At 39.9% G+C, this 17,070-nt stretch overlaps 1 protein-coding gene across 1 annotated transcript; it reads right to left on the minus strand.

The window, feature by feature from the left end:
• Positions 1 to 8,349: 8,349 nt before the first annotated feature.
• LOC145478701 (putative mitochondrial transporter UCP3) lies at positions 8,350 to 15,761 on the minus strand. The gene is made up of 3 exons (XM_081456808.1): positions 13,472 to 15,761; positions 10,114 to 10,817; positions 8,350 to 9,059 (listed from the first exon to the last, which is right to left on the minus strand). Exons 1-3 carry the CDS (start codon positions 13,592 to 13,594, stop codon positions 8,957 to 8,959), a joined length of 930 nt encoding a protein of 309 aa, XP_081312934.1. The 5' UTR covers positions 13,595 to 15,761; the 3' UTR covers positions 8,350 to 8,956.
• Positions 15,762 to 17,070: the final 1,309 nt, after the last annotated feature.

Below are 17,070 nucleotides of genomic sequence, written 5' to 3' on the forward strand. Positions count from 1 at the left end.
TTTTGTCACGGCATCGTGATCTTGTATCAAACCATGAGTGACTCAAACAGTTTTTGTACAACCCTGGACCAAAAACGCTTATCAAAACAATTTTATTCACAAATATAAGCTTCATGCAAATGTCAAAGAGAAATTCTTTTGATTCTGATTAAAGAGACTATTTTGGGTTACTGCTGGTGACCTGCCATCACAGTGGCTGTGCGCTCTGCTGTAGCTTGATAGAATTGACTTCTTTCCAATCATATCATGCTTACTTTGCATTGTCGAGTAGAATGTGGATTTAAAATGAATTTTCTCAAAAACTTTCTCAAATTAAAGATTGTGCATCCTATTCGTTATCCATGAGGGACTGAATGAAAAGAAGACTGGAGGATATCATGACCTATCATGACTAGGAGGAAGTTACTTGTATGCGGTCAACATTGTTGTATAAGTCCTCAAGCGCTTCCCCATGTCATACATTTCTTTGTTATAATTGGCAAGTTTGGGTCCCACATTTCATGCGTTTGCAACCAGCCAACAGATTCCTATGAAACTAAATCGGTTTAATTGTTTATTATGATAAACTGGTCTACGGAGGTGGCTTTATGTTTATGCCTGGTGACATTTCCCCTCGGCCACTTCACTCTCAGCCAGTTCTTTGTTGGCTTTTCAAGCCGCAGTCAGACCCTTCCAGCTAGAGCCTCAGTGTTCACGGGTTTATTTAGTTAATCGGTTTGAGGTGGTTATATGTTTATGCCTGTTGGTTTTGTATCGCATCGTCAAAAAGGTCCATTGAACGCAACGGTTTTCTTGATTAATTCCTGATCGGCTGTATTGTCCCTGGCCGGCTGTATTCTACCAGGCATGCCGTAATGGGACAAATAACCAAGGAACAAGTCATTAATATATATTTTTTTTGGGGGGGGGGGTGGGAAGTTATAAAATTTGATTTTGTGACGGGATTTCAAGAAAGTAAAATTGCCATTCTGGTATGATTTTAAACCCTTCAGACAAAATTATATTTTCCTTTCAGGCCGATGTTTTTTGGTTTCTCCACTTTTGGCGTTCATTAGATAATAGCGTGATAAAGCGTATGTTTCAGTATTGCGGCCATTCAGTGTGATTCAGTGTCTGTTAACTGTGTATATTACCTATACCTCTGAAGTCAGCAAGATGATCATTCGTTCTCCATGTACACAATGTTTGGCCTGCGTCCCAGGCATTCTACAATGCCGGTACTGAGCCTACATCGAAGATTTTGTGAAGCGTCCAGCTGCACCGGCCGCTGGCTACACAGCCCGGTTGGGCAATTCTTTGTTGCCTGTTCAGTAGTTAAGCATTGCGTTTCGGTTCGCAAACTACAGTAAGCCCTGCGATTGCATCATATGGAGGATGGCAGCACAAAGGTGCTGCCGACCGCTCATGAGCTCAATTAGTCCGACAGTTAGTCCTTGGAACGCCCTTGGAACGACCCTTGGATAGGTCCTTGGAACTGACTTCTCGAGCTCGCTCGCTCGAGTTCGCTCGTTGATTGCTTCAACGGAGGCCTGGAACGAGGTAAAACAGGAGCGCGAAATTTGCAGCGTTTCTTCAGCTTTCTTTACAAAAAAGTGTGTTCGGAGAGATGTGTCAATGAAGTGATCCCAGTATCTCCGTTTACAGATGGGCTGGGATTATAATACGGGCACGAGTTCTTTCAAGTAAGCTACTATTTTTCCAAAGGAAGCATTTATCCACCAAGCTAGGTCAAAACGATGAAATCAGCGTACATTTTAAACGATCGATACACTTTTAACTTTTTAGAGCAAGGCGTGATACAAATTCTTATCAATTTATAAGGTGATTTCCTAGTAAAAGAACCCGCCATAGATTCCGTTGAAACCTGGTATGTAGTTGTTACAGGTCAAGGAAATATTAAAAAGGTAATAAAAAAAGGGGGTCACCGTGCTTGTTTTCACACCACAATAAATGCGGTTATTTAGGTGACTTTTGGTAATCTCAGGGCGCAACAAATAAGCTCAATTATTTTTCAATGCAGCGTGTTATAACACGCAGAGTTTGACTTTCTTTGATTGTTTATTCATGTACCACCACGTCCCAGAAAAAATGTCTTCAAATACCCTGAATTTTTTTTTATCCTTTAATAAAGGAAACATAATTTAGACATGCAATGTTGGGCCCGTTGCGTCTCCCTCTGTAGAATTTATTACATTTGCCAAAAAAGTAGTCATAGATTTCTGCTAATTTTTTTTCTCAGTTATTGAAGATATTGTCCTCAATGAAATTATGAAATAAAAAATGGGGGGCACCGTGCTCGTTTAAGAGAAAAGGGGCATTTATTTCGCCGGGGGTGGGTGGGTGGGTACTCCCTCATATTGGCTATATAGGTATGTGCGGCCCCAAAGGGTATGGTTTTTCAGCCGTCTTGGTCATAAATAGGGTATCGATTTTAGCTGATTTTGGCCATTTTGGTCATAAATAGAGTATGGTTTTTGCCCTTGATATGAATGTGTTTTTAAGATGAAGCCACTTTGCATCATTATCGAAAAGAAAATCAACAAAAGCCCTTCACAAATTATGTTTACGGTAATTTAACATTGGTCTGAACTAGGTAGCTAATTATGACGCAGGTCTGAAACAAGGTTTTGATTTAATTAAGGGTCAGGTCATAAATAGGGTTTTGAGTTTTTGGTCAGGTCATAAATAGGGTAGGGACTATCGCAGATTTCGGTCATGAATAGGGTAAGGGTTTTGGGAAGCGGGCCGCACACCCCCACCCAATTTTTCTGGGAGTACCCCTCCTTCCGGGGCCGAGAGCTTAGTTTGAGGGAAATCGTTCTCGTCCCAAGAGGCCGGGCTCCTTTTGGCCAGCGCCAAGAATCACGACCTCTGGACAGGTCCAATGAGAATCCGGTTCTGATTGGCTTTGAAAACACAATAGAATGAGACTGGAACCAATCAGATTTGTCAGACTTGACTCTGAACATGCGCAGAGTGACGGGAAGTCCGTAAATCGCGGACTTCCGGTGTCGGACCTGGCCAGAGATCGTGATTCTTGGTGCTGACCAAAAGGAGTGCAGCCTCTGGGGATGAGAATGGAGGGAAATCTCTTACGTTTTGTACGCGCATGTGCTGATGTAGTATTGCATTGCGCATCCCTACTGCGCATAATTACACGTGTGATTAGCGCGCACATTAAAAAGTGGCGGCTTTTTCTTTACAGCTGAACCTCGCCATAGAGGAAAATCGTCATTTTATCGCAAACGAGTATGGTGACCTATCATTTTTTCCTGTTGTTTTGAATTGAGTAATAAATATCTCTGTGTAAAATAAATATGGACCAATTCTCAGTGTAGAACAAAAAGTAATCGTCGGAAACGTGAATTTAGCAAGCAATCGTGACTACAATCATGGTGCTATTAAAAGGATTTATATGGGTATAAACAAGGCGCTTTTGCTCCTAAACGAGCATGGGGACCCCTCATTTTTATTTCAAAATTTAAATTCCTATAATATAAACAATCGATAGGCAAAGTTACACAAAGATCTCGGTGCAGGTTATATTTCAGCGGAATGACCTCAAGCTTACGAGATGCAAATGAGCATAGAAGTGTTTTTCTTCAAAGTCGGAACTTCGGGGAACTATCCTGGCCGATTAGAAAGAACTAATACAATGTAAACAATAAGCCATCAGCTTTATGCTTCCTAGTCCCTAGCTATCTGAGTAGGCATGTACTAAAACCCGAAACAATGAAACGAAACGACCGAAATGAAACCACCGAAACGAGCGAAACGAAACCACCGAAACGAAACCAGCGAAACGACCGAAACGAGTAAAATAACAAGTAAATAAATGAAAAAGTTAAAAAAAAAAGCCTTGATCTCTAGCACGTTACTATGGCAGCCTGATCTCGTGCCCAGATCCACATGTGTGACATCGTTACATCTCAAACCTGAAAGATGGATGAGCGGAAGGGTGTCGACTACGACCACGAAGACATCGAGAAAAAGGTGAGTATTTTTTACACTTTTAATGGAATTCTAGTTAAAACAAGGAATGTAATTTCAAAGAAAGGTTTCCTGGTCGTATCGTGGATTCTTAGACGGTGGCTAAAAGCAGGCCCGCGGCCCACGGCCCGCGACGGCCCAGCGGCCCGAGTGGCCCAATCCTGATTTTCCACAGTTTTTTTGTCCCGTGGTTAATCCACGCGCATGCACAGATCTGCATCGGGTATGGGCGTGCAAAATGGACGACGGTGAGTTTGAATTCGTTTACCCTTTTAATAATCATTTCAATCCTTTACGATCCTTTCTTTCGTTTCATGTTGCTAAGTGAAAAACGTTGTCATTCTCTGTTTATTCATCTCTTTACAGAACCCGATAGAGAGGAAGTCCATTCTCAAACGATGTAAGTTGTTTTCAAACCACAGTTTGAGGTTGAAAATTTCATAAGTTAAATAATGAGATAGTGAACTGCGCCGGAAAGCAATGTTTGAGAACACGCTCTCCTTTTGGCGTGGGTTTCCTGTAAATAGACCGACATGTCTCTGTATAGAAAAAGATTCGCAGTTCACATATATCATTATTTATGATATTTTCACTTTCAAAGTATGGTTTGAAAATAACTTACATTGTTCGATAATGAAAGTCCTCTATTGCGCTATCGGTTTCTGTCAAGAGGCGAATGAACAGAGAATGGAAACGGTTTTATCTGAACAACATGCAACAAACAGAAACAAGGATTCAAATGATTAAATGGTAACCGAATTCAAACTCACCGTCGTCCATTTTGCACGCCCAAACCCGATGTAGATCTGTGCTTGTACGTGGATTTACCGCTGGACAAAAAACTGTGGAAAATCAGGCGGGGCCACCGGGCCGCCAACACAGCGGTCAAACGTCTGCGCATGTGCGAGCAATCGAGCAACTAAAAGGCGGCCAAAATATTTTCATGACATTGTTCTTTTCGTGGATCATCGGCATCCTATAAATGACATTTTCCTCGTTATTTATATATTTGTTTATGTTTTAACCTGTACAACGAGAGCTAGCAGAAATAAGAGTTAAAAATTGTTCTACCTTCTACTTGTTGCAGGTCTTTCTTTTCCGCGGTATTTATTTTCCGTGCTCCTTGAATTTTTTGTTCGCCTGGACTTTGCATTTAGTGCACCAGTTTTTCCCAGGTTTGTAGTTTAGAACAGATTTTCCCACCTGGTCAAAGACCAGGTACAGGCGGTTTGGGATCGGTATTTTGGTCAGCTATGTCCCCATGACGATGGACATGAACATCGTTTGTCGTTTCGATTCATCTCGTTCCTGTGCTTCAGACAAATCCTGGATCCGGATGGAATCCCCACAGTCCTTACCAAAATTTTTCCAGCTCGTCTGAGCTAAGCCGAATCACTGCGATTGTCTTTTTCTTCTCCCATTTTTCCTTCTTTTACACACCGTTTGTAATCCGTTTCCGACGTTACGCATCGTATGATTAATGAAAACAAATAAAAATATACTACGCCGTCGGCTCGTAGCATGACACGGGTTTTCAAGACTTATAAACTTTTTTGGTAAAGCTCAAAACAAAATGGTAAATCAACAGAATACCGGTAACTTAGTAAACTTTGTGTCTGAAAAGTCTTAAGTTTTCCTTTTACCTGCTTTCTTTTCCTTTTACAGATTTCTATGAACTTTTCAATTTTTTTTCGTAAATTTTGCGTGACACCGGTTGTTTCCCATGTTTTCCTTCAAATTTTTGCGCGGGAAATTGGCGCGCGGCTGCCAAAATATGTACCCATTTGCGCATGCCCGACGTTTGACCGCTGTGTTCGGGCCGCCGGGCTGTCGCGGGGTTGTGGGAAAACACAGCGGTCAAACGCCGGGCATGCGCAAATGGGTACATTTTTTGGCAGCCGCGCTCCAATTTCCCGCGCAAAAATTTAAAGGTAAACAATGGAAACAACCGGTGTCACGCAAAATTTACGAAAAAAAATTGAAAAGTTCATAGAAATCTGTAAAAGGAAAAGAAAGCAGGTAAAAGGAAAACTTAAGACTTTTCAGACACAAAGTTTATTGAGTTACCGGTATTCTGTTGATTTACCATTTTGTTTTGAGCTTTACCAAAAAAGTCTTGAAAACTCGTGTCATGCTACGAACCGACGGCCTAGTTAAGTATATTTTTATTTGTCTTTATTAATCATACGATGCGTGACGCCGGAAACGGACGACAAACGGTGTGTAAAAGAAGGAAAAATGGAAGAAGAAAAAGACAACTGCAGTGATTCGGCTTCGCTCAGACGAGCTGGAAAAATTTTGGCAAGGACTGTGGGGATTCCATCCGGATCCAGGATTTGTCTGAAGCACTGGAACGAGATGAATCGAAACGACAAACGATGTTCATGTCCATCGCCATGGGGGCATAGCTGGCCAAAATACCGATCCCAAACCGCCTGTACCTGGTCTTTGACCAGGTGGGAAAATCTTTTCTAAACTACAAACCTGGAAAAAACTGATGAACTAAATGCAAAGTCGAGGCGGACAAAAAATTCAAGGAGCACGGAAAATATATACCGCGGAAAAGAAAGAACTGCAACAAGCGGAAGGTAGCATAATTTTAAACTCTTATCTCTGTTAGCTCTCGTTGTACAAGCTAAAACATAAACAAATATATAAATAACGAGGAAAATGTCATTTATAGGATGCCGATGACTCACGAAAAGAACAATGTCATGAAAATATTTTGACCGCCTTTTAGTCGCTCCATTGCTCGCACATGCGCAGACATTTGACCGCTGTGTTGGCCGTGGGCCGCCGGGCCGCCGGGCTGTCGCGGGCAGTGGGCCGTGGGCCGTGGGCCGCTGGCCTGCTTATAACAAAATCCGATTTCTAAGGGTAATCATGTCAAGTTCACGTGCTCTGTGTTGCTTGCCGTTGAGTCAGTGAAGAAGCAAAAACATGACTTCCATTTTTCTTTTCATTTAATGTATAATAAAACAATTATTAGATTCAGTTTTTGTGATATCCAGAATAATAGGTCTTGGCAAGAAAAGGGCCTGTGGCTGATAACCCCTACCTTGACCTTAATTACTCTATTTTTTTTTTCACTGGCTTATTGAAAATGTGCAGTTACAGACTGAAAATCCATTTACCCCCAACCGAAGGGATATTTTTTTAATACCTCCAACCCCTCTGGAAATTCCAAGCTTCATAAATTTCTTTAAATTTTTTGGTCTTACAGAACCCTCATCCCCCAGGAAATTCAAATCCCTTCTGTTGGGGATATTTGTATTTTCTGGAACTATATTTTTATTATATTTTTCAGAAAACAAAGCATTAGCACTTCTAAGTCATGTCTGTGAGCAGGATCAGAATAAATGTCCAGCAAGCCAAATAAACAAAAAATTGCTTGTTAACTGTAGAATTCACTTTATAAAGAAGCCCACATATTAAATGCTTATGTTGTTTGCTAGAGCCAGCCTTTGTGAGAACAAAAGATTTGCCCAAACTTAGAAGTGGCATTAAAGGTTGTTACATGCAAGTCAAAATTCTAGCACAGTGCAACTGTTTGAGAGTGATCTAATGCTTTTGCCGTGTGATGGAGGTAGTTTGAGACTCTGGGGGAGGAATTTCCATATAAAAAGTATGGGGGGTGCTCATTGTACCTTTTATGGGTTAAAAGAGCAGTTTTGGTACCTCTTGGGATGTTCAGCCTTAAAAGGTCCACAGTGGGGGCTTTTGCAGTACCCTTTAGGATATTGAGATGAAAAAATATGACAGGAGATAATGAGTTGTTTTAAAATTGGTTCCTCTCAGGGGTGAAAAAATTTCAAGACACACATACAAAACAGCCATGAACATGGTGTGCAGCCCCAGTAGCATACTGACTGTTAAGTGAACATGAGTCCAGGAGCTTGTTAAACAGCAGTTATCACAACAGTAACACCAAGAATTTTTCTCTCACAAGTTTTCCTTTTCAACTGACCCTGAAGAATTCTAGAAATTAATGCCTTAAGCAATTATTTTAACAATAACACCATTGACTGCACACACACACATGCATGTGCACTGCATCTGGACACTATGAATCTCCACAATTGCTAAATAAATACAATTATAATTATTGACAACTAGCATCATTAAAAATATTCCCACACACCCTGACTAACATACCCTACACCATTCTGTGAATTGCATCTCTATTAGGGTTTCAACCAGTTACAAACCCTGTGGTCCAGTTTTCAGCTTTCCGATCTTCTACTGCCTGCCATGTCACTTTACAACACATTACTACTACACTCACTCACACAAACAAAGAAAAAAAATTGAAACAAACTAAAGTTGTTTACCGGTAATGATTTTAACATCGTATTTAACATTTGCGTATTTAATAAATACAAATAGCAAGCTTTATAATTACCAATAGCAAAAATAGCAAACATATCTACTGTAAATACACTTCTTTGATGTTGCCAAACTAGAATGTGCAACTTTTTACAGTTATAGTTGAATGTTGTGCTTAACATTACTTTAAATTAAATACCAAGCTTTATACTTAACTTAGAATTAGCAAACATCTACTTTTTACACTTCCTTAAAGTTGTCAAAGTGGATGTGCAACTTTTTCATAGTCTTAAAACATCACTTTAAAAGTCATCGCATTCAAACACTAACCACCAGATGCACATTGAGACTAGAAATATCCTTCTGAGTACAAAATGTTTTGAAATTGCAAAACTAGATAATTAAAATGTATTTACTTATACAATGTATATAGATCATGTACACAGTTTCAAGTAAGTGACGTGGAAGATAATAAAAATGTGTACTATATTAAAATATCTAATATAAACCCCTCTTTCTCAGGAGCCCAAGCATTTAGGCCAATAATGTCTCTTTGTATTCCAGTTTCTAAACACCTTAGAGAGATCTGTGGCAAACAAATTTCTGAGCCAACTTATTGAAAATAACAAGATTTATGCTTCTAGTGTTCCGAAGAGAGTTTACTGAACAACCTCTTAAACTGTTCAAAGCACATGAACATGACAATATTCCAAGATCCCAGTCTTATGAAGTTTGGAGTAAACCTGAAAGTCAAAAAGATACCAGTCAGATAAATTATCTGTATGTTTACATCATGAAACACACACAACTGCTTAACAACCTCTTGTTTGCATGGTTTTTCAACCTGCAGTGCGGAATCACACAACAATTTATATACATGTATCTGATCTTACTATGAGTGTGAATTAGATAATGAAAAGCTGATTAACCTTGTCAAAGATCCCCTATTCACATGTGAAGATTGAACTTTTCAGTTCTGACATCCAAAGTTTTCCATGTACTATCATGTAACTGCCACTATTGATTCAGCATTGCTATTTGGAAACTGCACTACCAGAGGTGTATTCTGATCTGTTCTCCAAACCAAACTTACACTTGTGGAAATAATTAACTCCACTCAGTATTCTCAATATCTTGAAAATTATGCCAATAGTTTACACCCTATCTAGAGAAATCAATTGTTACTCATTCTCACATGCAGGGGGCACGATGGCCTCATGGTTAGTGCACTAGTCTCCAGTTCAAGTAGTCCAGTTTCAAGCCCTGGCCAGGGACACTGTATTGTGTTCTCAGGCAAGACACTTAACTCTCATAGTGCCCCTCTTCACCCCAGGGCTGGATTGTTCAAAAGCTGGTTGATGCTAACCCAGGATTAAATGTTAACCAAAGTATTAATATTTCTTGTATGAAAATGTTTCTCCCGGCATATGTTTTGTGTAGTTTGAGATTATTCAAACTAAACAACTGAAGAACAAACAATATAATCAGAAAAACTCAGTGAAAAGTTCCAACACTGAAATCAAAATTCTCGCTAATCCTGGGTTAGCATAATTGGGACTTGAACAACCTGTTCCAGGTGTATAAATGGGTACTGGCAAATTTAATGCTGGGGGTTAACCCTGCGTTGGACTAGCATCCCATCCAGGGGGAGTTGAAATACTCCTGATCGTTTCATGCTACTGAAACCGGGATAAGCTCTGGTCTGTCTGGTCACTTGGCTTGTATGCAGACTTGACCTTTTTCAAATACATGTAGCAACTGAAAGGCAATTGACATACAGTAATTGGCATTACTTACCCTTTGTAATAAGCAAAAGGCCCATTGTGCTTCAACAGCATGTATGCACAGTGAACAGCACTCTTATAAGTATTTGGTGGTGAGTTCATGTAGCGTGTCTTTACTACATCAACAGGTGATGCTATCACAGTGGTAGCAAAACCAGCACCAAAGGCAGATACAAAGTGCAAAGGGAACTCATCCTCCATAAGTTGCTTTCTTAGAAAAAACCCTTTCACCATATCATACACAACCAGCTCTGAGGCATTCACAGTGGAGAGACGAGCCATATTTGCAAAGGCACCTTTCCACAACCCACGAATCCCTTCATTTCTAAAAATTGACTTATAAGCATCTAAAGCCTTGTCGGATCCAAATCTTGAGGCACTGGCTTGAAACCTCACTTTAGCTACTTCCGTTGGTTGAGCAAGCGATACAGCAAAGACTCCTGTCGTACAACTGGCAAGAATCTTCTTTATGACTTTTGGATTGTTGACGTCGTCATCACCATAGAATTTTTTTACTGAATCATAGAGTCCTATCCTAATACTAGCAAAGCATAGTTGTCGGTGAATTCCTGGCACAAGTCCTTTGTACAGGGAACGAAAGCCATCAGTTTTTGCAACAGTTATCATGGACCCAATCATTCCACGGTAACGTACATTGGCATTTGCAGTCGCCACACCACTTTGTACATTTGCCATGACTGTATTTTCACCTTGGATCTGAAAGAAATGTTACACATTGAATAACTGTGATAATGAAACAGCTAGCTCTGTGAGTGGGCAAGGTTAACCGAATCCAGTGCACTGTGACTGACTACCTGCAGAGTAGGCCAGATGGCGCCATATTGCCTGTTCGGGATAACCCGCTAGGTCTCGCAAGAAAATAGTGTTCTTTTTCCATATAATAAATCCTTTGGCCAATTAAACTTGCTCGATCAACAACCCACATATATTCTAATTATCCTTTCTTGTTAAATTTCATTTACTCTTTCACTCCCTAAGGAAAATTTCACATTAATGTGGAGCTAACTTCCAAGTTTGTGATGAAACTATATACATAAAAGTAAGTAACTATTCAAACAAAAGCAAATGGCAGATTAAAGTTTTTGTGGGTGCCCTTAGCCTTAATTTAGAAATGTAATACGTGTGTTGTTCTAAACTCCACCAACCCAGGCTACACATCTTAAGCTTGCAAAATGCATCATTTACTAAAATTTGTTTCATTTGTAACTTTTTCTCTTGACTATAAATCCAATGAAAAGAATAGCCTGCAGAACAGGTGGACTAGCAGGCTCGAGTGCATGCGTAAAGCAGCGAACGAGCGCGAAGCTCTACTCTACTTGTAAAAAAGTCATCCTGATAACACAACATTAAGTGCCCTTCAAAAACAAGTGACGAGTAAACTAAAAGGTTCAGAGGCTTGAATTTATAAGGGAATGGCAAATGTAGAATTGTCACGAGCCCTAGGAGTCCGTGTAGGCCTGTCACCCGAATCAATGAACTCAGTTAAATGACCTTGCTCTCCATGAGTTCTCGTAGCTCAGTGGATAGAGCGCCCGCCCGGTGTTTGGGAGGTCATGGGTTTGATTCCTGTCGGGGACTCAGAATTTTTCTTTGTCCCACACTCGTGTCATGTTGATTAATTCACCTTCACATTTTTTTTTCTCGCGTCTGACCTCACATGGCTTAAAGCAACCAATCAGCAAAAACTGTTTGCCAGGCAAATGCTTGGAAGAGCATAACCAATGGTGTGACTACAGGCAGATTTTTCTCGCCTCATGCTTCGCGCTCGTTCTCACGCTTCACGCTCATTCTCACGCTTCATGCGTGCGCTCGTGTATCGCGCTAGAGCCCGCTAATCCGCCTGTTCTGCAGGCTGTGAAAAGAATTGCCCGAAAACCTAAAATGGCTAAATATAGCACTTCAAGGTAATTTCTTGGACATTTTGTATTTGACCATGCACATTATGTATGTGAGGCTTTAATGATCAAATATACTCTTTTTGGTTGCTTTGCCATCAAATTTGGTTGATCAACATTGTAAGATTTGAGATCAACCTCAAAAAACAGAAAAAAAAAAAAGCATATAGTCAGTAGATAGATAGATAGATTAACTTTATTTAAACACAATAATAATTAAAGCTAAAAGCTTGTGGGGTCGTGTATTTAAATTTAACTTTGCTAAAAATTTAAAATTACGATTAAAATGTGCCCATTTAAGGAAGTGACCAAGTTTGCTTCACGATTTTTACTCGCAATCAAAAATGTGAAAAATCACCAAGCATGTTAAGGGCTTAAAGGATGCACTGAGCATTCAAAAGCTTATTTGTAGATTACGAGATTCAAGTGTAAACAATGGAAGCATAAACAATGAAAACATTTAGTAAATTGAGAAATACTTGTACGAGTCTGTGGATGGGATTACATGTTCCCTGAAAACAACACAGCTTTCTATGCAATTCTAACTGGCTTACAGTAGTTAGTCAACTGAAAAACATTAATTAGTGGACGATGTCTGTCCTTCCAGTTTTCGTGGAAAATACAGATAAGTCATAGACCCGTGATCATGAACTTGGGTTAAATTTTTTTTTTGTATTAAAACAGTATAATTTTGTATTAAAACAATACAATTCAATACAATTTCTGTAATCTGTTTCTCATTCCACTACCTTTTTATAAACCAATAATCGAAGATTGTGAGAGTGTGTTCGACGTTTATTAAAGGTCTCCTATTGACATTTACAAAGTCAAACCAGTTCCCCCTGATGAAGTTACATGTTCTTGTAGCAAAACGTTTTCGCCCACTTGCAAGCTATATTACCGCACACACAGGGCTTACTAAAAGCCAAATAATACACCGTTACCATTATTTAAAACAACGAAGGAAATTGTTGGCTTTACGTGCGACACGTCACACACGTACATGTACACTAAACTGACTAAAGTTTTGTTTCCGGCTACGAAGGAAAATCGGTCCATCTCCTACTATGGTTGGAAGATACAAATGTCGTTATTGTATATACAGTCTGTAAGGCTATTGTTTAGGGAAAATGTGGAAAATTCTGGAATAATTTTATAATACGCGGACGAGTACCCTTTCAAATTTGATGTAGATCCATGTGGGTGGCTGTTCAGAACACTTTACAGATTTTACCAGACTGACACAAAAGAAGCAACGGCCATTTATTCATGTTTGTCAAATACTATTTTTAAGTCGGTATTTTAGACGCTTCGATTGCTGATTTAAAATATAATGACGCACTTTGCGCAATGAGACTGTGGTCAATTACCAACGAAGCTCTTTCTCAGCGTAGTTTTGAAATCGAAACCTTATCGGTCGACCACAAGAAAATAATATGCTATAAACGTACTTACCTGCAGTCGAACTTTCGCAGTATCTATCGGAATAGTGGCTGCCTCAGCTACAGAGGCAGCTAACCCAGCGCTTACAAACTTGACCAAGACGGTCGGTTCTCTCTGTCCTGGTTTGGTATGCATCTTTATTGATGTTCTGAAAAACTAGAGTCTATGGCGGCACCCGCGAACCTGAACGCGCGAACGAATGAAGGTGAGAATCAAGTACACGTGTGTCTCTTATTCTCGTTGGCGGTCTTCCAAGGTCAAACTCTTGATTTCTCAGAAAGAGAGATAGAGATAGCAAGTCTCCTTTATATGGCATCAGCTGGAATTGAGCAATTCAGGTTTAGGGATTGCTAATACACTACACAAAAACAGGATTTTATGACGTGACTTGCGCAGATATTAATCAGGCGTGACGAGATTGGCGTTCTTTGGATCAGTTGTTTCTATTTTTATTTTTTCGCTTGCGACCAAACAAGTTTTGAAACAATACTGATTGGGTAGCCGTGTTGTTCTTGCTTAATTTGACGTAAAATTCTCAATAAATTTGGATCAGAAAAACAAGTTGGAAGGTCAAAGTCCATTCTTTTCTTCGACCATGCTTGTTGTCATGGTTGTCGATGATTCGTAGACGGAATTTCATTGTTTACTTAAGGGGGTGTGTGGGGGGGCGTGAATTAAAAGGAAGTGCGTCATCTTGTAAGAGCTCTTTGCTAATTTGGGAATTTTTAGTCATCGAGACTGGATTTTACAGCGGTTTTCACAATAGTAAGCATACCACGTTTTATTTTTCCATTTTCTTAGCATTGTCCCGTGAAGAACTATTACACCATATTGCTCTGTCATAGAATTTTCCCAGAATGTGTCATGCCAAAATGTGAAACAGATATACCGGAACACGACAATGTTCCTGCTGGTGACGAATGTTTACAGGAAATCGAAAGAAGGTTCATCTCAGGGTAACAACACGCACGGCGGCAAACTTTTGAGACCTGTTTGTAGCCACACGTGTACCGTGTGTGTGGACAACAAAGACAGCGTGACGTGTTCTGTAGCGCATCGTCTCGACTTAAGAAAACACGACGGCGACGCCGAGGAAAACGTCAATTAAAAAATGAATTTATATTTTATCTACGAATCTCGTGATACTCTAAAGTCATTTGCTTTGTTTGTCACTGTCAAAACTACCGCAAAACTAAATCCGGAACACAGCGATAAATTTGAGATAAAAATTTTAAAAATTAGCCGTCGTGGTTCACGTTCTCTAGACAACCCAAAATTTGGTCATTTCACGTTGCTGTCTTGCAGAGAACGGTAAAGAAATGTACCAAGAATTATAACGCCCGTGCACAGCCATTGTTCTGCTCATTGATTCCTTTGTTCAGTGACGTTCCCGTTGCCGTTGCCGTCGTGGTTTCGTAGACTCCCTATTACTGCAAATTGACTACTTTCTTGCAAGTGACTCCCCGACTCTAAAATTCAGATAACTGAAAAGTACTAAAAGGCATTTCATTTAATGTTGCTATTAGGTTTGGGCCAAATTTGCCAAATTGTGGCGCAACTCTGTGGCGTAATTTGTCGAACAGTTAAACCCGAAAATTTTAGTTTCTCTCGTGCTAGCCTCGTGATCATTAATCTAAACAGTTAAACCCGATAACGTTAGTTCGTCTTGTGTTAGTCTCGTGACCATCCGTATCTGTGCAACACTCAGGGTCAGCCCACACATAACTTTCCTTGTATGGTACTTTTGTTGCTTGTTGGGTCCTTGTTTTTTTTTTCTTGGTGTGTTTCGATTGTCCATGGTTGAAACCTACACGACTATTTTTATTTATGGTAAGATTTCGGTTACCAATGGTCTTTCTCATTGTTTTTTTTGTCGGGTTCAACGTTGTTTGTTTGCCTAAGTCTGCAAAGTGTCGTTGGTGTGTCGGTGTTCGTCTAAGGAGGTCTCCGCGTTTCCATGGTCAGTAAACCCAAACGTGTCTACAATAAAGGCATTAAGCTGGAACCCTTAGGACTTGAATTGATAGTCGAAATAAAACGAGTAGTATAGTGACACTTTGAAGAATAAATTCACGGTATGAGAGACTCTTTGTGACTCTTAGCATTAACAGGCCTTGGCAGTACTCGAACTGTCCAACATGTGTCGATAACAGATTGATTTTAAGGTAAAAAATAGTTTTATGACCTTACCTTTGACAATCGAGAGAGTTTCCAGTTTTCAATTAATTCACTTTGCTCACCAATGAAACAAACTCGTTGAAAGTTTATAGTTGAAACCTAGTCATCCATAAAGTCACTACTCGCACAGGCCGTGAAATTCAGCACTGAGTCCAAACCCTCATTGAGCCAAATGAACAAATAAGCATGAGGATTTTCATTTAATATTCTAAGATGCGTCTAGCAAAATTGCGGCGAATTGCCTTGCGACAGAAGGGCCACCGACAACCAGCCTGTGAAAGATTGACTTTATTTTTTTTTTTTCTTATTCCCCTTAGAAGACCTGTTTGGTACGTCTTTCACGAAGGCATTGCTAAACAGACTAATAAACTTAGCGTCAATCATACAAAAAAAAAAAACAAAAAAAAAAAACGGATCCATCTACTTTTTCAATTTTTGTGACAACAAAGTGGTTTATAGAAAGTTGTAACACTTTTAAAACCAACGTACAGAGGACGATTAACCTTCCGAGCCCTAAAGAAGCCCTGGTTAATTGATCCATGATTTCGGTTGTAATGATATAGGATTTATGTTTTTGCGTCTCTCAATATTGTATTCTATATAGTGGAGCCGAAACCTAGTCCGATTCATAAGTTACATTCCATTGTGGCGAGAACTATAAGTCTTCTGAGTAGAGGATAATAGACGCTAGTAGTCAGTGAAACCAAACCTTTGCACCTCTTTAACTTCTTTACCCTCCCGTCGAAAAAAACAAATTCTTTACTCAAGACATGGTCTTCAGTTCTGTCCGTGCTCGGTGCGAATTTTACTCTAAACTTACTGGTCATAAAAACAAGTAACGGCTTATCAGGATTACCACGCCGGTCATTTAATTTATAACATAACATGGGTCACGAGAGTCGGCCAAAGGAACAGGTGTTTTAAAAAATAAATGTTACTGAAGATAGGTCTACCATTATCTTTTATTGGTCTATCAAAACGTTTATTTCAGGTTTTTTGCTTATGTTTATATTTTGCGTGACCCGTGCCGCTTATCCGTAACCCGCGCTATATACCCGCAACCCACGCTGTTTACCCGCGACCCGCGCTGACTAGACACACCTTCACCAAATTGGCATAATTTGTAAGACCTTGTAACTATTTCAAACAGGCCAACCCGAAACTAGACTATACGACATGATTGACGGTCGTTGTATACTCGGAGCCATAATCGCGAGATTGGCTCGACAGGGTACCCCCCTCCCACCCCACTACCGCCACCGTTGGAAAAAAAGGGAAAAAAAAAAATCCATTTATTGCATTTAAACCTGGAAAGACGGAAACAAGAGAAATAAATCAACGCGGCGTAACGGAACGCGAGATGGTAACGTAATCCCGCGTAAGTTCCCGCGTAAAACCGTCTTTCCCGCGAAAAGTTTTCGTGACGTCACTTA

This window comes from Orbicella franksi, chromosome 2, assembly GCF_964199315.1.
Source record: "Orbicella franksi chromosome 2, jaOrbFran1.1, whole genome shotgun sequence".
In the NCBI taxonomy this organism is placed as follows: Eukaryota; Metazoa; Cnidaria; class Anthozoa; order Scleractinia; family Merulinidae; genus Orbicella; species Orbicella franksi.